Raw genomic sequence first — 15,345 nt, forward strand, 5'->3', positions numbered from 1 at the left:
AATCTTATCATACTGTTAAGAACTATTTGTAACCAGTGTATCGACAGTTGAAAACTTTGAAGAGATGTTTAAAATTCCATCATGATTTGCAAATGCATGATTTATTTGAGATGCAAATTATGACAAATAAATGCAAAATTAATCTACTAGAAAATCTTCATAAAATAAATGTATTTGATTTTGCAGGAACATAGTTAATGTTTTCTTCTATTAAAATTAAAGGAACTTCACGATTCAAATATACACGAGACGCAAGAAAGATACAGACTCGAATATTTTCTAAAAGTTCCTTCTTTTGTACATTTGTGCTTATGCTAATACATTTATAACCTTTTGCTCATTATGTTTGGACATTGCACGAAAAAAACACCGGAAGCAAGAGTTTTAAGAACAAAACACAAGAAAGATAAGCAAGAAATAAAAACTATCATATTTATTTAAAAGATTTTTGCAATTATTTAATTTTCTATTTGAATTCCTTATACATAATATCGGTAGCTAAGAGATTCTAAATTTATAGAAGAACAGATTTGCTGATTCCGGTCCCCCATAGTCCAAGTCCAGCAGGAATGCCAATGGCAGCATTATGTCCGATGACACTGCTGTAAGCAGCAACAGGAGCTGCAGCTGCTAGGACTGGTGCAGCTAAAACCGGAGCAGCAGCTACTGCAGGACCGACGGGAGCAACGGGTGGAGCATAGGGACTTGCTATCATGGCGGCAGCAGGGGCACTAAGAGCGGTGCCGGGTTCGTTGGTCTTGACAGAAGCTCTGAAACCTAAGGCGTCTGCGACGTAATCCACTCTGCGAGCTCGGCCGTCGATGTCAGTTATGGTGTAGGCTCCTTTCTTATTTCCAAGGGCGTCTCCTACTTCAGATCTGGAGTTGGTGGCTCCTGCACCGTTGGCAATGTCATAGCCGAAGGCGTAATTCCCAAGGGTCTAAATGAAAAATTTGGAGTTTTAAATATGTTTAGATATTTATTTTATACCAATGCTTACTTGATAGTGACCATTGTGTAAACAAGTTTTTCTAAAATATGTAGGTTCTTTCTACATCGTTTAATTTTCTATTATAAAATAATTCTAATGATAAAAAAAATCAATTTAAATAAACGTAGCACCGAATGTGTTAAATATTGGTAACTTGGTTATAATCTCTTATTTTAGGACAAAGAGTTTTTGACATAAAAAATGTCTACATCTTTAGATTTCTTGCGCCTCTTTTCATTATGTATATTCTTAACGTTAGAAAGGTACACTGCTCAGGAGAAAAAAAAAAAAAGAAAAAAGAAATCTGAAATGTTTCAGATTTTAAATTACGTCCAAAGGGGCGTTTTTTAACATTTTGTGTGTTACCTTTCTTTATTAAATATCATGTTCCTCGCACTTAAACCATAAGATCCAGTGCAACAGCAATATCGCAAAATAGTTTTAAAACGAGCCTATCTTTAGAATTTCCGATACAGAGACTCACGCGCTGGAGATAAAAATGTTTTTTCTGCACAACGTTGCCATTGCTCGCTTTGAAATCCTTGAGTTTGTTAATCAAAAATTCGTCAAAGTTTTAAAAAATAGGAAATCGATCATAAAACAAATTTCAAATTTCAAATTTGGTCTTCCACATGCTCATATTCGTTGGAGGATTACGTTATTCAAAATTCGATGACTCTATGTACCGTTGTTTTATCACAATACGAGAAATATACATACATTTATGCAGATTTTTCCTTATTTAATTTCTTCAAATATAATGCAGGACTCTAACATTTTGTGGGAACAGTTTGAAAAGTGAACCGACATTTATGAGTCCGACGCAAAATGCCAAAACGAAACTAATAGTCCTTCGGGATTCAAATCCCTTTGGACTAAAAAGGACAGCTAATCTATCTTCTGTTCTACTGGGTCGATTGACGAAATTTAAATTGCGTTTTTCATGTCTCGAAAACGCAACTTAGGATATATATTAGATTTACATATACAACTGTTCTAGTATAGGTATTTTGACATAAAATGCGGCTTTTTCTGAAATGACATGCAAGTGTTTTTCCATATTTCAATTCTACGACTCAAATTATGCCTAAATATTAAATTTTGCAAGTTTTGGTGAGATATTTACGGAGAAATATCAAAAATTTATCTTGGCGTATTTTTTTCAGTTTTCGCCAAGAAGGGCAAAATTTCTTAATTTATAGTAAATTATTTTCCTTTTCTTTTTTTTTTTTTTTTCACTGTAAACGAGGGGGAAAAAGTTATCGTTCGTTTTTCAAATAATTTTTAACAACGTGCGTAAATCACATTTTCGTTATTATCGCTTATTTCATAACTCGCCAAAAGGTAAATTCACGGATATCTTAGGAGATTTTTGAATAAAAAACTAATTTTTTTGCAGGTATGCTTAGAAATACATCTACTTTAAGATGATGGTAAAAATTTTATAGATTATATAATTCATTTTTTTTGGAAAATTTATAAAAATATTAAAATTTTTTAAAAAATAAATCATAAAAATGTGCGAATTATATTTAGATTAAGCCTAAATTTCGAATTCTGGAAGAAGGAATCAAGTAAGTTTAATAAATAAAGAGATATTAATAAATATATAACAAATTCAATTAATTTACAATGTATGTGGCCGGACACTTTGCTGTTTCTCAGAAATGTTTCAATGACATAACTAAGATCTCTAATTTATCTTCCAAACTAAAGTTTCACATTACTTTTATTTCACGAAGGTGATTTGTGAAATAAAAAGAGTATGACTTTTAATAATCATAAAATTATTTTGCAAATAAATTTTGAATTTTATGTTTATTATAGATTTATGCATGTAAGCGTGCATGGTTAGTATAATCATACTTATTTTTTTTCTCTCTGTTATAATTAAGCGGAGTATTCATATACTATTTTAAATATTAAAATAAAGCCATATACGTTTAACACATTTTTTGTACACTAACAGATTATACTTCTGCTGGTGTGGCAAGTCAAGTATTTAATATATAATGCCACTTTATGATCACTAAAGTTTCAGTTTAAAATTTAAATCTTAGTGCGATATTTATTGAACAATGATATAAAAATTATAAATTTTATAAGCAATCGTGAGGCATATGTGTTTTACATGGATATAAACGTGCGACAGAAAGTTAAAAATTCAGATTTTTTTTCTTAGAAAAATTATTGGAATAATTTAAGTAAAATATTTGCTTTAAATATAATTGTCAGTTCAGACGACGAATGGAAAAATTGAGGCATTAAGATTCAATATATCGATGTTTCAATAAAACACTTGATAAATGCCCCATTGCTGCAAAATAAAAGTCTATTTATGCACACACTTGATAATTTTCCTTAATTTGAGCTAATGACTAATCACTTAATAGATATATTTATTTAATTTGAGATAATAATTATTATTTTGAGCTAATTATTAGCCCACCAGTGGCCGAGCGGTAAAGTCGCTGAACACTGGTAGTTCGGTCCGAGGTTCGAATCCCGCGAACGGGCTGGCTGCATGGGTGTTTTCGTGGTTTTCCCCATGTGTAACGTGTATACGAGCCAGTTTCCCTTAGAAAGTCCTCCACGAAAGGCATCCCTCCTCTTAGGCAGATAGCCCTAGTGTGCTTTGCCATAATTAAATACACCGACACCGACACCGAGCTAATTATTAATGATTATCTAATAATTTTAATCAAATATTATAATTCCTGTATTTCTAATCAATGTATAAAAGGCAGAGAATGGGCTTGATAAATATGTATTAGACTGAACGTAAATATTAACTTTTTTTAAAAAATAAGATACACATTTTGCACTTATATATTCAGTCACGTATAGATGCATAACTTAAAAACGTACACAGAATTTTTTTTATTCATTAGCGTAAAGGAGCAATTTTCCCATAAGGGCTACTAATTTCGTTTCGGCATTATGCATTGGTTCACTATAAACCGGGTTTCACTTTTCAAACTATTGCCACCAAATATTAGAGCTCTGCATTCTGTTTAAATAAATTAAATAACGAAGAATCTGCATGAATGTATGTATGTTTCTCGCACTGTGGAAAAACAGCGGTACCTAGAGACACAAAAGTTTGAATAACGTAGTCCTCCATTCGAATACAAGCATCTGGAAGCCCAAATTTGGAATTTGTTTTATTATCTATTTGATATTTTGTAAAACTTTAACGAATTTTTGATCAACAAACTCAACGATTTCAAAGCGAGCAATGGCAAAACTGTACGAATAAACAACATTTTTATCTCCAGAAAGCGAGACTGTGTAGCGGAAATTCTAAAGATATGCTGTTTTTAAATTATTTTGCGATATTGCTGTTGAATTTAATTTTATGGTTTAAGTGCCAAGAACGTGATATTTAATAAATAAACACACAAAACGTTAAAAAAAGTCCCTTTGGGCTTAACATAAAATCTGAAAGCCTTCAGATTTATTTATTTATATTAATTTTAATTCATACTCACATCTTGCTGTCTAGAGGAAGTACTGATTCCCGTACTAAGGATTGGAGCAGAAAGAAGAGCGGCCGCATTGGCAGCTGCGAATACAACGCAGAAAACAGCAACCTATAAAAAAAAGGCAAAATATTTTATTTTGTAAGAAATCCCCGTCTTTTTTACCATGTAATTTTTATAAGTGTTTTTGATTAATTTTATGTTAGGTATAAAATCCTTAATAACATATGGAGCAACTTTGTGCAAGGTTATTTTGCAATCATTATTTCCTTAAAAGTAATGAGAAAGTAAAGTACTTGACTGGGAATGTAGTACCTTAATTCTAATTAATGTTTTTTATGATATGCGCAAGTTGTACTCTTATACTTTCTACTCTTAAAAGTCTTGTAATTGTATGTAAAATATACGTCCATAAATAATAATTTAGTGATTCCAGGAAAATAGACTTTTCCATATTTTATTGTTTTATAGATGTTACTTTTAAAAAGAATGTTTGCCTAATTGCGAGCCATTGTAAAAGCTTGCAATTTTAATGAATGATAAATGTTTGCTGCTCATGAACGTTTGTGTGAATTTTCCAGTGTTTTATTAGAAGCATTTCTCAAGAATTTCAGTCTGATTGGCAACGAGAAGAAAATCTTAGCTGCTTAATATAAGCTCCCACTTTTAAAGGATAAACTAAAAGCCCGTTTTAAAATAAAAGAACTCGTTAATTGCACTATTGTTTAATAATGAATATATTAGAGATATGTAAATAATTCAGTTTTTTATTTTCATATTTTTTCTAAAATAGTGCAAAACAGCTAGATAAAAAGTAAAAAACCGGTGTGGATAGGATACCACATGACATCTTTGTACGGAATATTAAACAATACACAATTTTTACTGCATTTCTTTTAAATTTATTTCCTAGAATTTCAATAGACGTATATTTTTTACTCAATTAATTTTCTCACTTCGCAGCAAAGCAAAAATGTATAAAAACTCAGAGCGTCTTCATTAGAAAAACTGTAAAAACACTAAAACCAGTTTAAAAAACTTTTGCAATTTAAATTAGAATTTCTACGCTAAGACAAGTAATTCGACTTGCAGGTAGGAAGACAGATTTTTTGGTGCACAAAATTGAAAGTTTACTTTTGATCTCACTCGGCAAAAAGACACTGAAGTTGTTGACTGACCTATTTTTTATTAAACTAAGCGTTTCAAATATAAACAAATGGCGGCCTAGTTAGGCTAATCACAACTTAAACTGTTGAAATTCTACAACTACTGCATGCAGATTAACTAAAGACATTAAAAACCTTAATTGGAACAACATAATTCAAATAATAAGAACAACATATTTCAGTCACTTTTTTAAAGCAAAAAATTCGCAATTTACCAGCATATAAGAATAAAAAGAATGGTGTCACAGAACGGTGTAACGGAATGGGTTTATTTATATATATACATTTGGTGGGACCTATTGCAACAAAAAGGGAGGCAGTCCATATACAAAATTTCAACGTTCTAAGGCTACTCGTTTTTGAGTTATGTGAGATACATATTATATTTAATTTAAGTTGGTTTAATTCAAGCAGTTACGTGTATTGCAATATATGGAACTGCTTCAGGGATTCTAATAAGCACTATATAAACCTTGGGAAGATATAAGCATCGGCATTTGGAAACTGAAGCTATGGGAATGGTAAACCAACCTGAGTGATTTTAGCAGGATGATGGTAAAAATGCTTTAGTAAATAATTTGGAAATTAACATTTTTCAATATAAAGGTAATGAAGCAGTAGATAGAAACTGAACGGAATAATATTTATTTTTTTAGTTTTTTAAAATATCAACAAAGTTATTGAAGATTAGAGAAACTGATTTGATGTTTGTTTGTTCCTCAGGAAAATTCATATCACTATTAATTTATGTTAGTTTTAAATCTTAAAATATAAGCACAGAAAGCGGAAAACTGCATTCATATTAGCATTTTTTTATTTTTCATATGTCTGCGATTAAGGTATTAAGACTCTTTACAAAATTTTGTTTCGTACAAGCAACGTTCATAAAGTGTACTACTACCTTCAAATAACTCGTGTTCAATTATTTCAGAGCATGGTTATTGATATCAGTAAAATGAAATAAAAACCTAAAGAAAGAGAGTAAAAATATACTCTTGTAAAAATGTAAAGAGTTTAAGTCGCCAAAGTATACGTTCTGTCTTAATCCCGTATAGGAGCAAAAGTTGGATCCCCTGCAAGAGCTCTCTGAATCTAATATAATTTTACTGTATGCTTATGTACGTCAGATATAAAATATATATATATATATATATATATTATCATGCATTCGTCAGTACCGATAGATATCCGTCAGTATCGGAGATAAAATAATATATGAAAAGCTTGACGTTTTTTGCATTCACTGCGAAACATCTTGCATACCGGCATTCCTGATGTTATTGATATTATTGTTAGTTACTTCATTTTTAAAATACAAAATATCTTAAATAATATCCTATAAAATTTTTCAGTTAATCAGTTGAAACTTTTTAATAGAAAATCTGCATTACACACTTTTTTAAATCTTTGCTGTTTCGAGACAGTGTTATCCAAATCTAAGGTCACATGTGAAATGATATAATAGCGGTCTTTTAATAACCTGGAGAAGGAAAAGTTCTTACCTTGGCAATCATTTTCGCTGTTACGATTTAGTGACTTCGTAACCCAATTGATGACAGAACACCAGGTAATGGTTTATATACTAAGAGTCAAGGCTTTCCACAAGGTCAATGAGATCAATGGAACACTCTCAAGAGGGTTGGGCACCTGAATAAAATTACTTATAAAACGCGTGATGCATGCCAATTATTCCGTTTGTTTTCGCATTTTTTTAACCTTTGACTTCCGTTCTCTTTTTCATTTGATGCTCAACAAAAATAAGCTTGGATGCTAGAAAGCTAAACAACACGAAGAGAATCATTTCTTCCTGATTCACGGTCGTATTCACGTCCTTGAATTTTAAACATGTATTTATTGTATTAAATCTCGGTCTCTGTATATTTTTTTCTGAATTGTATCAACGTTAATGAATATTAGATTAGTATTTGGATTACTTATATTTAATACCGCTGATTTTTTTAATAATTATTAACACATTTGTAGGTTAAACGTAAAATGCTTTAGAAACTTTTTTATTCATTTACTAATCAATTGGTTTTCCCTTCAATAAAACTGTCACTGTAAGCTGTGTTACTAAAGTTGCCTTAGGCAAAATACCGAACTTAAATTTCATTTACTTAATAATGGGATTTCTTGAAGTTAATAGAATAATAATATGTGAAGCAACTGGCCAACGAAGCATATTAATCATTACAAATAAATAAATATTTATTCTTCTATATAACTTGAGTTACGGAAGCTTTGCCATTAAAGGTATTGATTTCAGACACTTAAAATTATTTTAACGTTAGTATTCTAAAATACAAACAAACAGTAATTTTGAAGATTAAGTAAAAGCTGCTTTTTTCTTGTTGCACCTCCACTGGTCAACGGAGTAGAGACTTCTGAATACCTGGGTTCGAACCCAGGTACTCAGAATGGGCTATCTGCATGGCTGAGTTTCGCGATTTCCTATTATGTAACATGAATGCAAACCAGTTTTCGTTAGCGAGTCCTCCATGAAGGCATCCCTTCTCTTATACAAATAACTTTGTGAGCTTTTCCATATTCAAAGAACATGTAAGGTATTTCTCCCGTTTTTCCCAGCGTGCCTTCGTGGTGTAGTGGTTCTGCACGCAGGGCTGGTATTCCAGAGTTTCGTGGTTCGATTCCCAGCGAAGGCGTTTGCTAATTTTTCATTTCTCTGGCTTCGAAAAAAAATCCTAATGTATCTACAAACCTGTCTTTCTTTTCAGAGATTTTAGTCGGATCTTGGAGTTTATTAGTTTCCCTGTCTTATTCGGAATAGTGTGGCAGAAGAAGAGACATACTTAGCGTTTTTATGCGATGTTTATTAATGAAGTAAAGTATCGCACTCAGAATTTTCCTGATCTGAATTTAATTGAAATAAGGAACAAGCTCATTTTAATGATTTACCTTTCAGATTGTTTCTATATAAAATGCAACGACAGAATCTGCAACTATAGCCGTAATTTTCAGTTTTTAGTTTTAAAAACGGAAAGTTCAATACATACACCCATTTGTATTTATATTTTTCAAATTACATTTTGCTTTAAATCTCTTTTCTTATATTTATTTGACAAGCCTTCTGTTTACTGATTTACAGAAAGCCAAAACTGTGCCTCTATAATTTAATGCCTTAGGCAAAGCTTTAAAAAAGAGAGCAGGAATACAAAATTAAGAAAGAATAATTAAACATTAATAATGAAATAATGAAAGACCTAAAATAACATTTATTACATTCTCATTACTATTTCATTTATTACATTTAATTTTATTCCCCTTTATATGCTTCGGCATGTGTCTCATTCTCCATCTCTTCGGAATTGCCGAGCAGAATTTGGAGGTAGTTTTGAATGTACTTTACTTCATTATTATTATTACTGTTTAAAAAACAATATCTCATACCATAATCAATTGAAATGTTATATACATGGTTGAATATTATAGTTATTTTTCCTCTTATTATGGATACGAAAGAATATATTAAAATAATTTTAATTAAACTTCTCCCAGAATACATTTCTTTGCGAAATTAAATGTGCGATATAAAATTTTGAGCTATTATATGTGAATATTTATCTCATACACTGGGTTAACATATGAAAGGAATCTTCCCCGAATCCAGAAAACATGAAAATCAACTGTCTCCTGCCCCAGAATTTCAACCAACTTTCCACTTGCTGATTGGAAATGTTAACCACTTACACAACGAAAATATGTGCGGGGAAATACGATAGTTCCTTACATCCCCAGTCTTTAAAGGGAAACAGCAGAAAAGCACGAAACGCAGTATACTGTAAAACGGTCACAACTAGCTATCATCTTCTATATTTTAGGTCGGCATTACTATACAGAATACAGTCTTTACGGAGGAAGAAGGCTAAAAATCGAAATGCGCCATTTCGCAATTACTAACTGGAAGTGTCAACGTCTAAATTATGAAAATACGTATTTGAGAGATACATCTGGAGAGAGACACAAGACATATTTGACCAAAACTCGCCGGCCACTACGTTTTAGCGTAAAAGGAAATGTGAAAAATGAAATGCGCCATTATAATCACTGCGGATCATCCATTTGCTAGTTGAATGAATTGACCACCTATAAATTCGTCTTCAAAATAATTGTTTTGAGAAGTATTTCATAGGTACGTCCTACTTTAGTAAAACTATTGGGAAATATTTCTCAAATTTTTTTTAAAATTTAGAGTGGAAATATTTCATGTCTGAAGACTTGTACAAAAGAATTTTAAGAGTAAAAGACAAAACATCATTCAGATAATGAAATTGTTTTATTGTCATTATTACAATCAAACTGTTAGTAAAGTATATCAATTATTTAAATCCCTTAAAATATTATGACATAAATATTACGTAAAAATAAAAGAGTAAGTTAAGTTAAAATGAATGGTGGGTCAAGATAAAAAAACCAGCAAAATGTTTTAACAGATATTAGAACTTCATTAAGAAAATTGTAAAAGCTAGTTAAAAATATACTTTACATTTTCCTGCCTAATTAAGAAAGCATTTTAGAAAAACACCTTTATACCTTATTTCATTAGATTTTGTACAGGGCTTGAAGTCATTTTTGTTATTTTTTGTTGACTTTTATTTCTTTGTACAAAGTAAAAGAAGTATTGCAATCGCGAAAAATTTCGGGTATCATAATTTCAACAAAAGAATCCATTTTGTCCGCTCTCGAACCTATTTGAAAGATGTTTTCGCGCGACATTTGTACGTACGTACAGAATAAAGACTCTCTGTTTCAAAACGATCGTAAAATAGATTCAGGAAATATTTTTTTTCATGGCGTCTGTAGGTATGTATCTCGCGTAGCTCAAAAACGAATAGTCGTAGAAAGTTGAAATTTTGTATATGGGACTGCTATAACATGTAGTTGTGCACCTCCCTTTTTAGTTGCAATCGGCTGCATCAAAGATATACATATGCATACCCACTTTGTCACCCCACTCGGTGTGAGTTCAGTTTTTACTTCCTTGTACGAAGTAAAAAGGAAGTATTGTAATCGCGAAAAGTTTCAGGCATCATAGTTCAACGCAAATATCCATTTTCACCGCTATCGAATGCAATTTAACGATGTTTTTGCGTGACATCTGTACGTAAGGGCAGGATAAAAGACTCTTTACCCCCCAAAAAATTGTAAAACTAATTTAAAATGAATTCTAAAGGGAATGTTTCGTGGCGTCTGTGCGTACGTACACATGTATCTCGCATAACTCAAAAACGAGTAGCCTCAGAACAATGAAATTTTGTATATAGGACTGCTATAACATGTCGATGTGCACCTCGTATTTTGGTCGCAATCGGCCGCACCAAAAGTATATATCCAATCTGTTACTCGGCTCAGTGATCTCAGTTTCTTTACTCTTATATGTTTGTAAATTGTGCATTTTCTGCTTTAAAAATGATTGAATTATGTTGTTCTTATTTTCCGGTTAAGGTGTTTATGCCTTTAGTAAATCTGAAAGCAATATTTGTAGAATTATTAACAATTTAAAAGCTGTTTAAGTGCAGCTAAGCCTAATGAATTTTGCGGATGGCGGACATGTTTGTTTTGTTTACATTTCATTCATCTTGTTAATATTCAGTATCAGTCTCATGCTTAACAATAAGTTTAAAAACATATCGTAGATAACCTACGCCTCTAGAAAGGGTTTCTTAATGTCAATAAGGTATAATATTTCTTCATTTATAAATAATTGGGTGATTCAGTAAAGAAAAACATTTCTAGATCATTTTCTACCTCCTTCTGCCTTCAGAGAAAATGGCTGATGCAATTTTACAATTCAGTTGCTCTATGGACCACTGCGTTATTCATTAAACGCATTCTAGTGGCCTTCGAGAGGACTGGAAGGTGTGGCATGTAAACAACCTTTCGTTGAACATTTCCTGCATCTCTCGCACCCCTGAATTTTCAAGGTTGTCAAAAGGTATATAAACTTATACCTGAGATTATGAAGATATTACTCATCCTTGTTGTTAGCCTAGCTTAGCTACATCTGAAAATGATTAAGGTAAGACATTAAATCTTTTTTGCAGATTTTTTAGAAACATAAGTTTTAGATGTATTGTGATTATTACCTATAATTTTGCATAAAATGCCAATGAACAAATATACTAAAGAAACGTCTTGTTCAAGAACTCGTGAAATTCATTGTAGGTTCATCATTCATTCACAGTTTTTATGTATAAGTATTTGTTTAAATAGTATGTATTTGGTTTCATAAACGACTCTTAAGTGATGCTAAAAATTATTACCGTTAATTTGTGAGCCATGAACGTCTTTGAGCCAATTTATTTTATATTATCTTTTAATAAAGTGGGAAAGCAGAAAACAGCGTTTTTTGATATTATATTAAATGGGAATCAAATGAACAACATTTGTTAGCTATAGATTTCAATACTTCCGTGAATTGTATCAGTTCACTAATTTTTGGCTCGTAAAAATTTTTAATGTAAATTTTAGGTTCACGATTTACTTGCTTATTATAGTTAGAAGAAAAATTATTATAGTTAGAAGTATATTAAACTATTATAGTTAGAAGAAGCCGTAGTAGCTTTGCGTGATTATTTAGTTTGAATGAGATAATTAGTAAGGATGGATTTTTGTTATATTTATTTTAATAGATTAACTTATTAAGGTTATATGAAATTTACGACGTTATTTCGAAGTATACCCATCTTTGATGAGATTATAATTAATAAGGATGGAGTTTTGTGAAAAAGTTTGCATAACAGCAAAATTATTTCGAAAAATTATTATTATCCAAAATTTAAATAAAATACGTATGGAACAACCTAAAGCTGTAATTTTCAAGGTTTTGATTGTTAGGCTTACACTTCAAATAATATTTGTGTTTAAATCTGTTTAAGTAATGAATAATTGTTTGTGGATTAAAAAAACTTCCTGAAATTTATCTATCATATTACGTATGAAACCTGTTTCGGAAATTATATATACAGAGTGCATAAAAAATTAGCTAAAAGTATTATTCAATTAAAGTTTTAACATAAAACCGTATAATAGGTTACAAAGTTTGTCATAATAAAGAAGAAAATTTGGGGAAGAATTCTTAATAATTGAGAGTGAAGATCTGAAAAAAATAAGATCTTTAATTCAAGTGCCAGAGAATTTCGATTTGTAAAATGTTTCTTGCTAGAGGAATAAAGAAAGTTTCTATATTTTGCATGTAAAAGGTACAAAAGGTGCAAAGTTTTAATTAAAGTATCCATCAGAGCAGCTAAAAACCTATGCTAAAAATGTTGGTTTATATTATACAGAAACAGTGATCTACGAAATAAGTTACTGTTGTTTTGTAAGTGCTACTTAAATTTAGTCAGAACATTTTGCAGTTTGGACATTAAAGTTAGTAAATTGTTTCTTAAATAATTTGACGAAATTTGCGGGTAAAAGAATAGAGCTTCTCTGCTTTTTAAAGTCTAATGGAATGTTTAGCAATTTTTTCTATTTTCTATTTGATGACCACATCAAAATTTAAACCGTAATTTAAAAAATCCTTCCAACCTTCATGTTGAAAATATTTTCGTGAAACACTGTGTTTGAAAAAACACTGTAATAAGAAAAGTGACTCTAGGAATAATATTAAAAATATAACGTGTGCAGCCACTTCATTTTTGATATTACCAAGTAGTTAGCATAAAAATGTAACGACGATATTAAGTTATTGACTGCTTAGAGTTATTGACTGCTTATGTTGGAATTAGAATGCTGCAATGTAGAATCATTAGGTTACTTTGAAGCAGGATACTTGAAAAATGAACAGTGTCCTCGCCAGGACTTGAACCCTGGACCTCTCGAATACGCGCCGAGTGTGCTAAACGTTACACCACGAAGGCATGCTGGAAGGAGGAAAGAAATACCTTATATACATGCTTCCCCTTTTAAAGGACGAGTGGGGATTAGAAGATCCAGTCGCCAAATTCTAGTGGTGAAGAATCATCATCCACCACCTTTTAGTTCGTACACCAATGTACAGTCATTAGTATTATTTGAAACAGTAGACATGAAAAATGAGCATTGCCGTCGCCGGGACTGGAACTTTGGACCTCTCGAATACGCGCCGAGTGTGTTAACCATTACCCCCACAAAGACAAATAAAAATATGCTATAAATTTTAAAAATTGTTAAAGGGCCTTTATATTTTTGTCTTTCAGATCGCCGTCTTTTTTGCTGTTGTTGCAGCTGCTCATGCCGCAACTCTAGTTGCACCTGGACTGTGGAATTCTGGAATTTTGGTCCCGTCAGCTGTCTCCACTAGCTCTGTTGTCGGCATTCCCGGTGCCATAACCACCGAGAGAAGGGTGATTGGAACAACCGGACTTTGGGGTGGATCTCCCTTGCTTCTTAGTAATGGGATCATTGGAAATGGCATTATCGGAGCTTCTCCTCTGAGTCTCAGCAGTGGAATCATCTCTCCACTTGGCATTCCTAACGCTGGAATAATTGCTTCACCTGGAGTGGTCAAAACAATTCTTAAATGAAAGCTAGCTACTGATTGCTCAATTTAATTTTGTTCATGTTACCTTTCGAAAATAATAATAAATTGTTTTAATACTTCATTTTAAAAATTATTACTGAATATGTTTTAAAAAATTACAAAAATATATAGGGTATTGTGAAAAGAGCAACGTATAAATACTTGCAAATATATTGGAAATTGATTATTGCAAGGATTTGTATGAAGCAAGACCTAAACGGATACGGTGTACCCGCAACATAATAAATAATTAGCATGTTTAGATATTGATATATATGTTAGACATATTGATTACGTTTTGCTGGCATTTAAATGAGGTTCTAATGCCACACTAGGTATGGACTTCAATGGGCGAAGTGACCTTGGTTACACAGTATTACTCAGAATTATTTTATGGATATTTTATATTAGGAAAAGCTAATAAATAACATGTATTAATTCTATTTCAAAATTTTTATTTTCTGAAAACTAAGCTGTAACAAAATATTGATATAATTTATTAAAGAGAAGGGTGCAAGCATATTAAAGTACATTTAATCCTTGAATTTTACATTGGTAGATCACAAATTGGACATGTGTTTTTTTATGCCAAATTGTGATAAATGTTGCATGTTAAATATCTGCCTTAAAAATTTAATCATTTCAAGGTAATATATGAAAACATCATGAAGGCAAGTAATTCTCTGTTTTTGTAAAGTGTAAAAAAATATAGAGGAGTCGTAGATGTAAGGATCTCTTATAATTAGAATAATACATTATCATTTTTCGTCAGAGATGTTTAGGAACAACACATGAAGCAAATTTACTAATGATATTACGAAAAATAATAATGGCATTGAATTTATCGATTGCATAAACACAGATTACAAAAACTACATTAGATTATTGATTACGAAAACAAACTGCAGAAGAATAAATGCTTCATTAAAAAATCTAAATAGAGATCAAATTTAAAATATTCAGTTTTCAACAATGCTAAAATAATCTTTTAAAACAAACATCCAAACCTCTTTTTGCAATTTCAAAAATCAGCTTTTAATTACACAAACATTTAAATTTAATAGTCTTTAGAAAATCAGTAAATCAGGTAGTAGAAAGCTTTGTAGATTTATAGAAGAGTGTGAAAACATAGTCCACTCTTCTATAAATCTGCGAAGTTTTTGTTGAAGCAATATTGCATACAGC

At 31.2% G+C, this 15,345-nt stretch overlaps 2 protein-coding genes across 2 annotated transcripts; one reads left to right on the forward strand and one right to left on the reverse strand.

Moving 5' to 3' along the window:
• Nucleotides 1-417: 417 nt before the first annotated feature.
• On the reverse strand, nt 418-7,233 carry LOC118189416 (adult-specific rigid cuticular protein 15.5-like). The gene is made up of 3 exons (XM_035360013.2): nt 7,142-7,233; nt 4,483-4,584; nt 418-940 (listed from the first exon to the last, which is right to left on the reverse strand). The coding sequence occupies exons 1-3, from the start codon at nt 7,151-7,153 to the stop codon at nt 515-517; spliced, it is 540 nt and encodes a 179-aa protein (XP_035215904.1). The 5' UTR covers nt 7,154-7,233; the 3' UTR covers nt 418-514.
• A 4,284-nt stretch (nt 7,234-11,517) lies between these two features.
• LOC118189428 (uncharacterized) lies at nt 11,518-14,242 on the forward strand. The gene is made up of 2 exons (XM_035360024.2): nt 11,518-11,676; nt 13,838-14,242. The coding sequence occupies exons 1-2, from the start codon at nt 11,668-11,670 to the stop codon at nt 14,162-14,164; spliced, it is 336 nt and encodes a 111-aa protein (XP_035215915.1). The 5' UTR covers nt 11,518-11,667; the 3' UTR covers nt 14,165-14,242.
• Nucleotides 14,243-15,345: the final 1,103 nt, after the last annotated feature.

The sequence above is a fragment of the Stegodyphus dumicola genome, chromosome 4, assembly GCF_044657685.1.
Source record: "Stegodyphus dumicola isolate Sdum_Otavi_A_Nest chromosome 4, ASM4465768v1".
Lineage (NCBI taxonomy): Eukaryota > Metazoa > Arthropoda > Arachnida > Araneae > Eresidae > Stegodyphus > Stegodyphus dumicola.

Excerpts from the sequence above, each read along its gene's own strand:
- LOC118189416 (XM_035360013.2), bottom strand. Across the intron at positions 941-4,482 it reads CTTCCTCTAGACAGCAAGAT|ACCCTTGGGAATTACGCCTT; the intron begins GTGAGTATGAAT and ends TTTTTCATTTAG.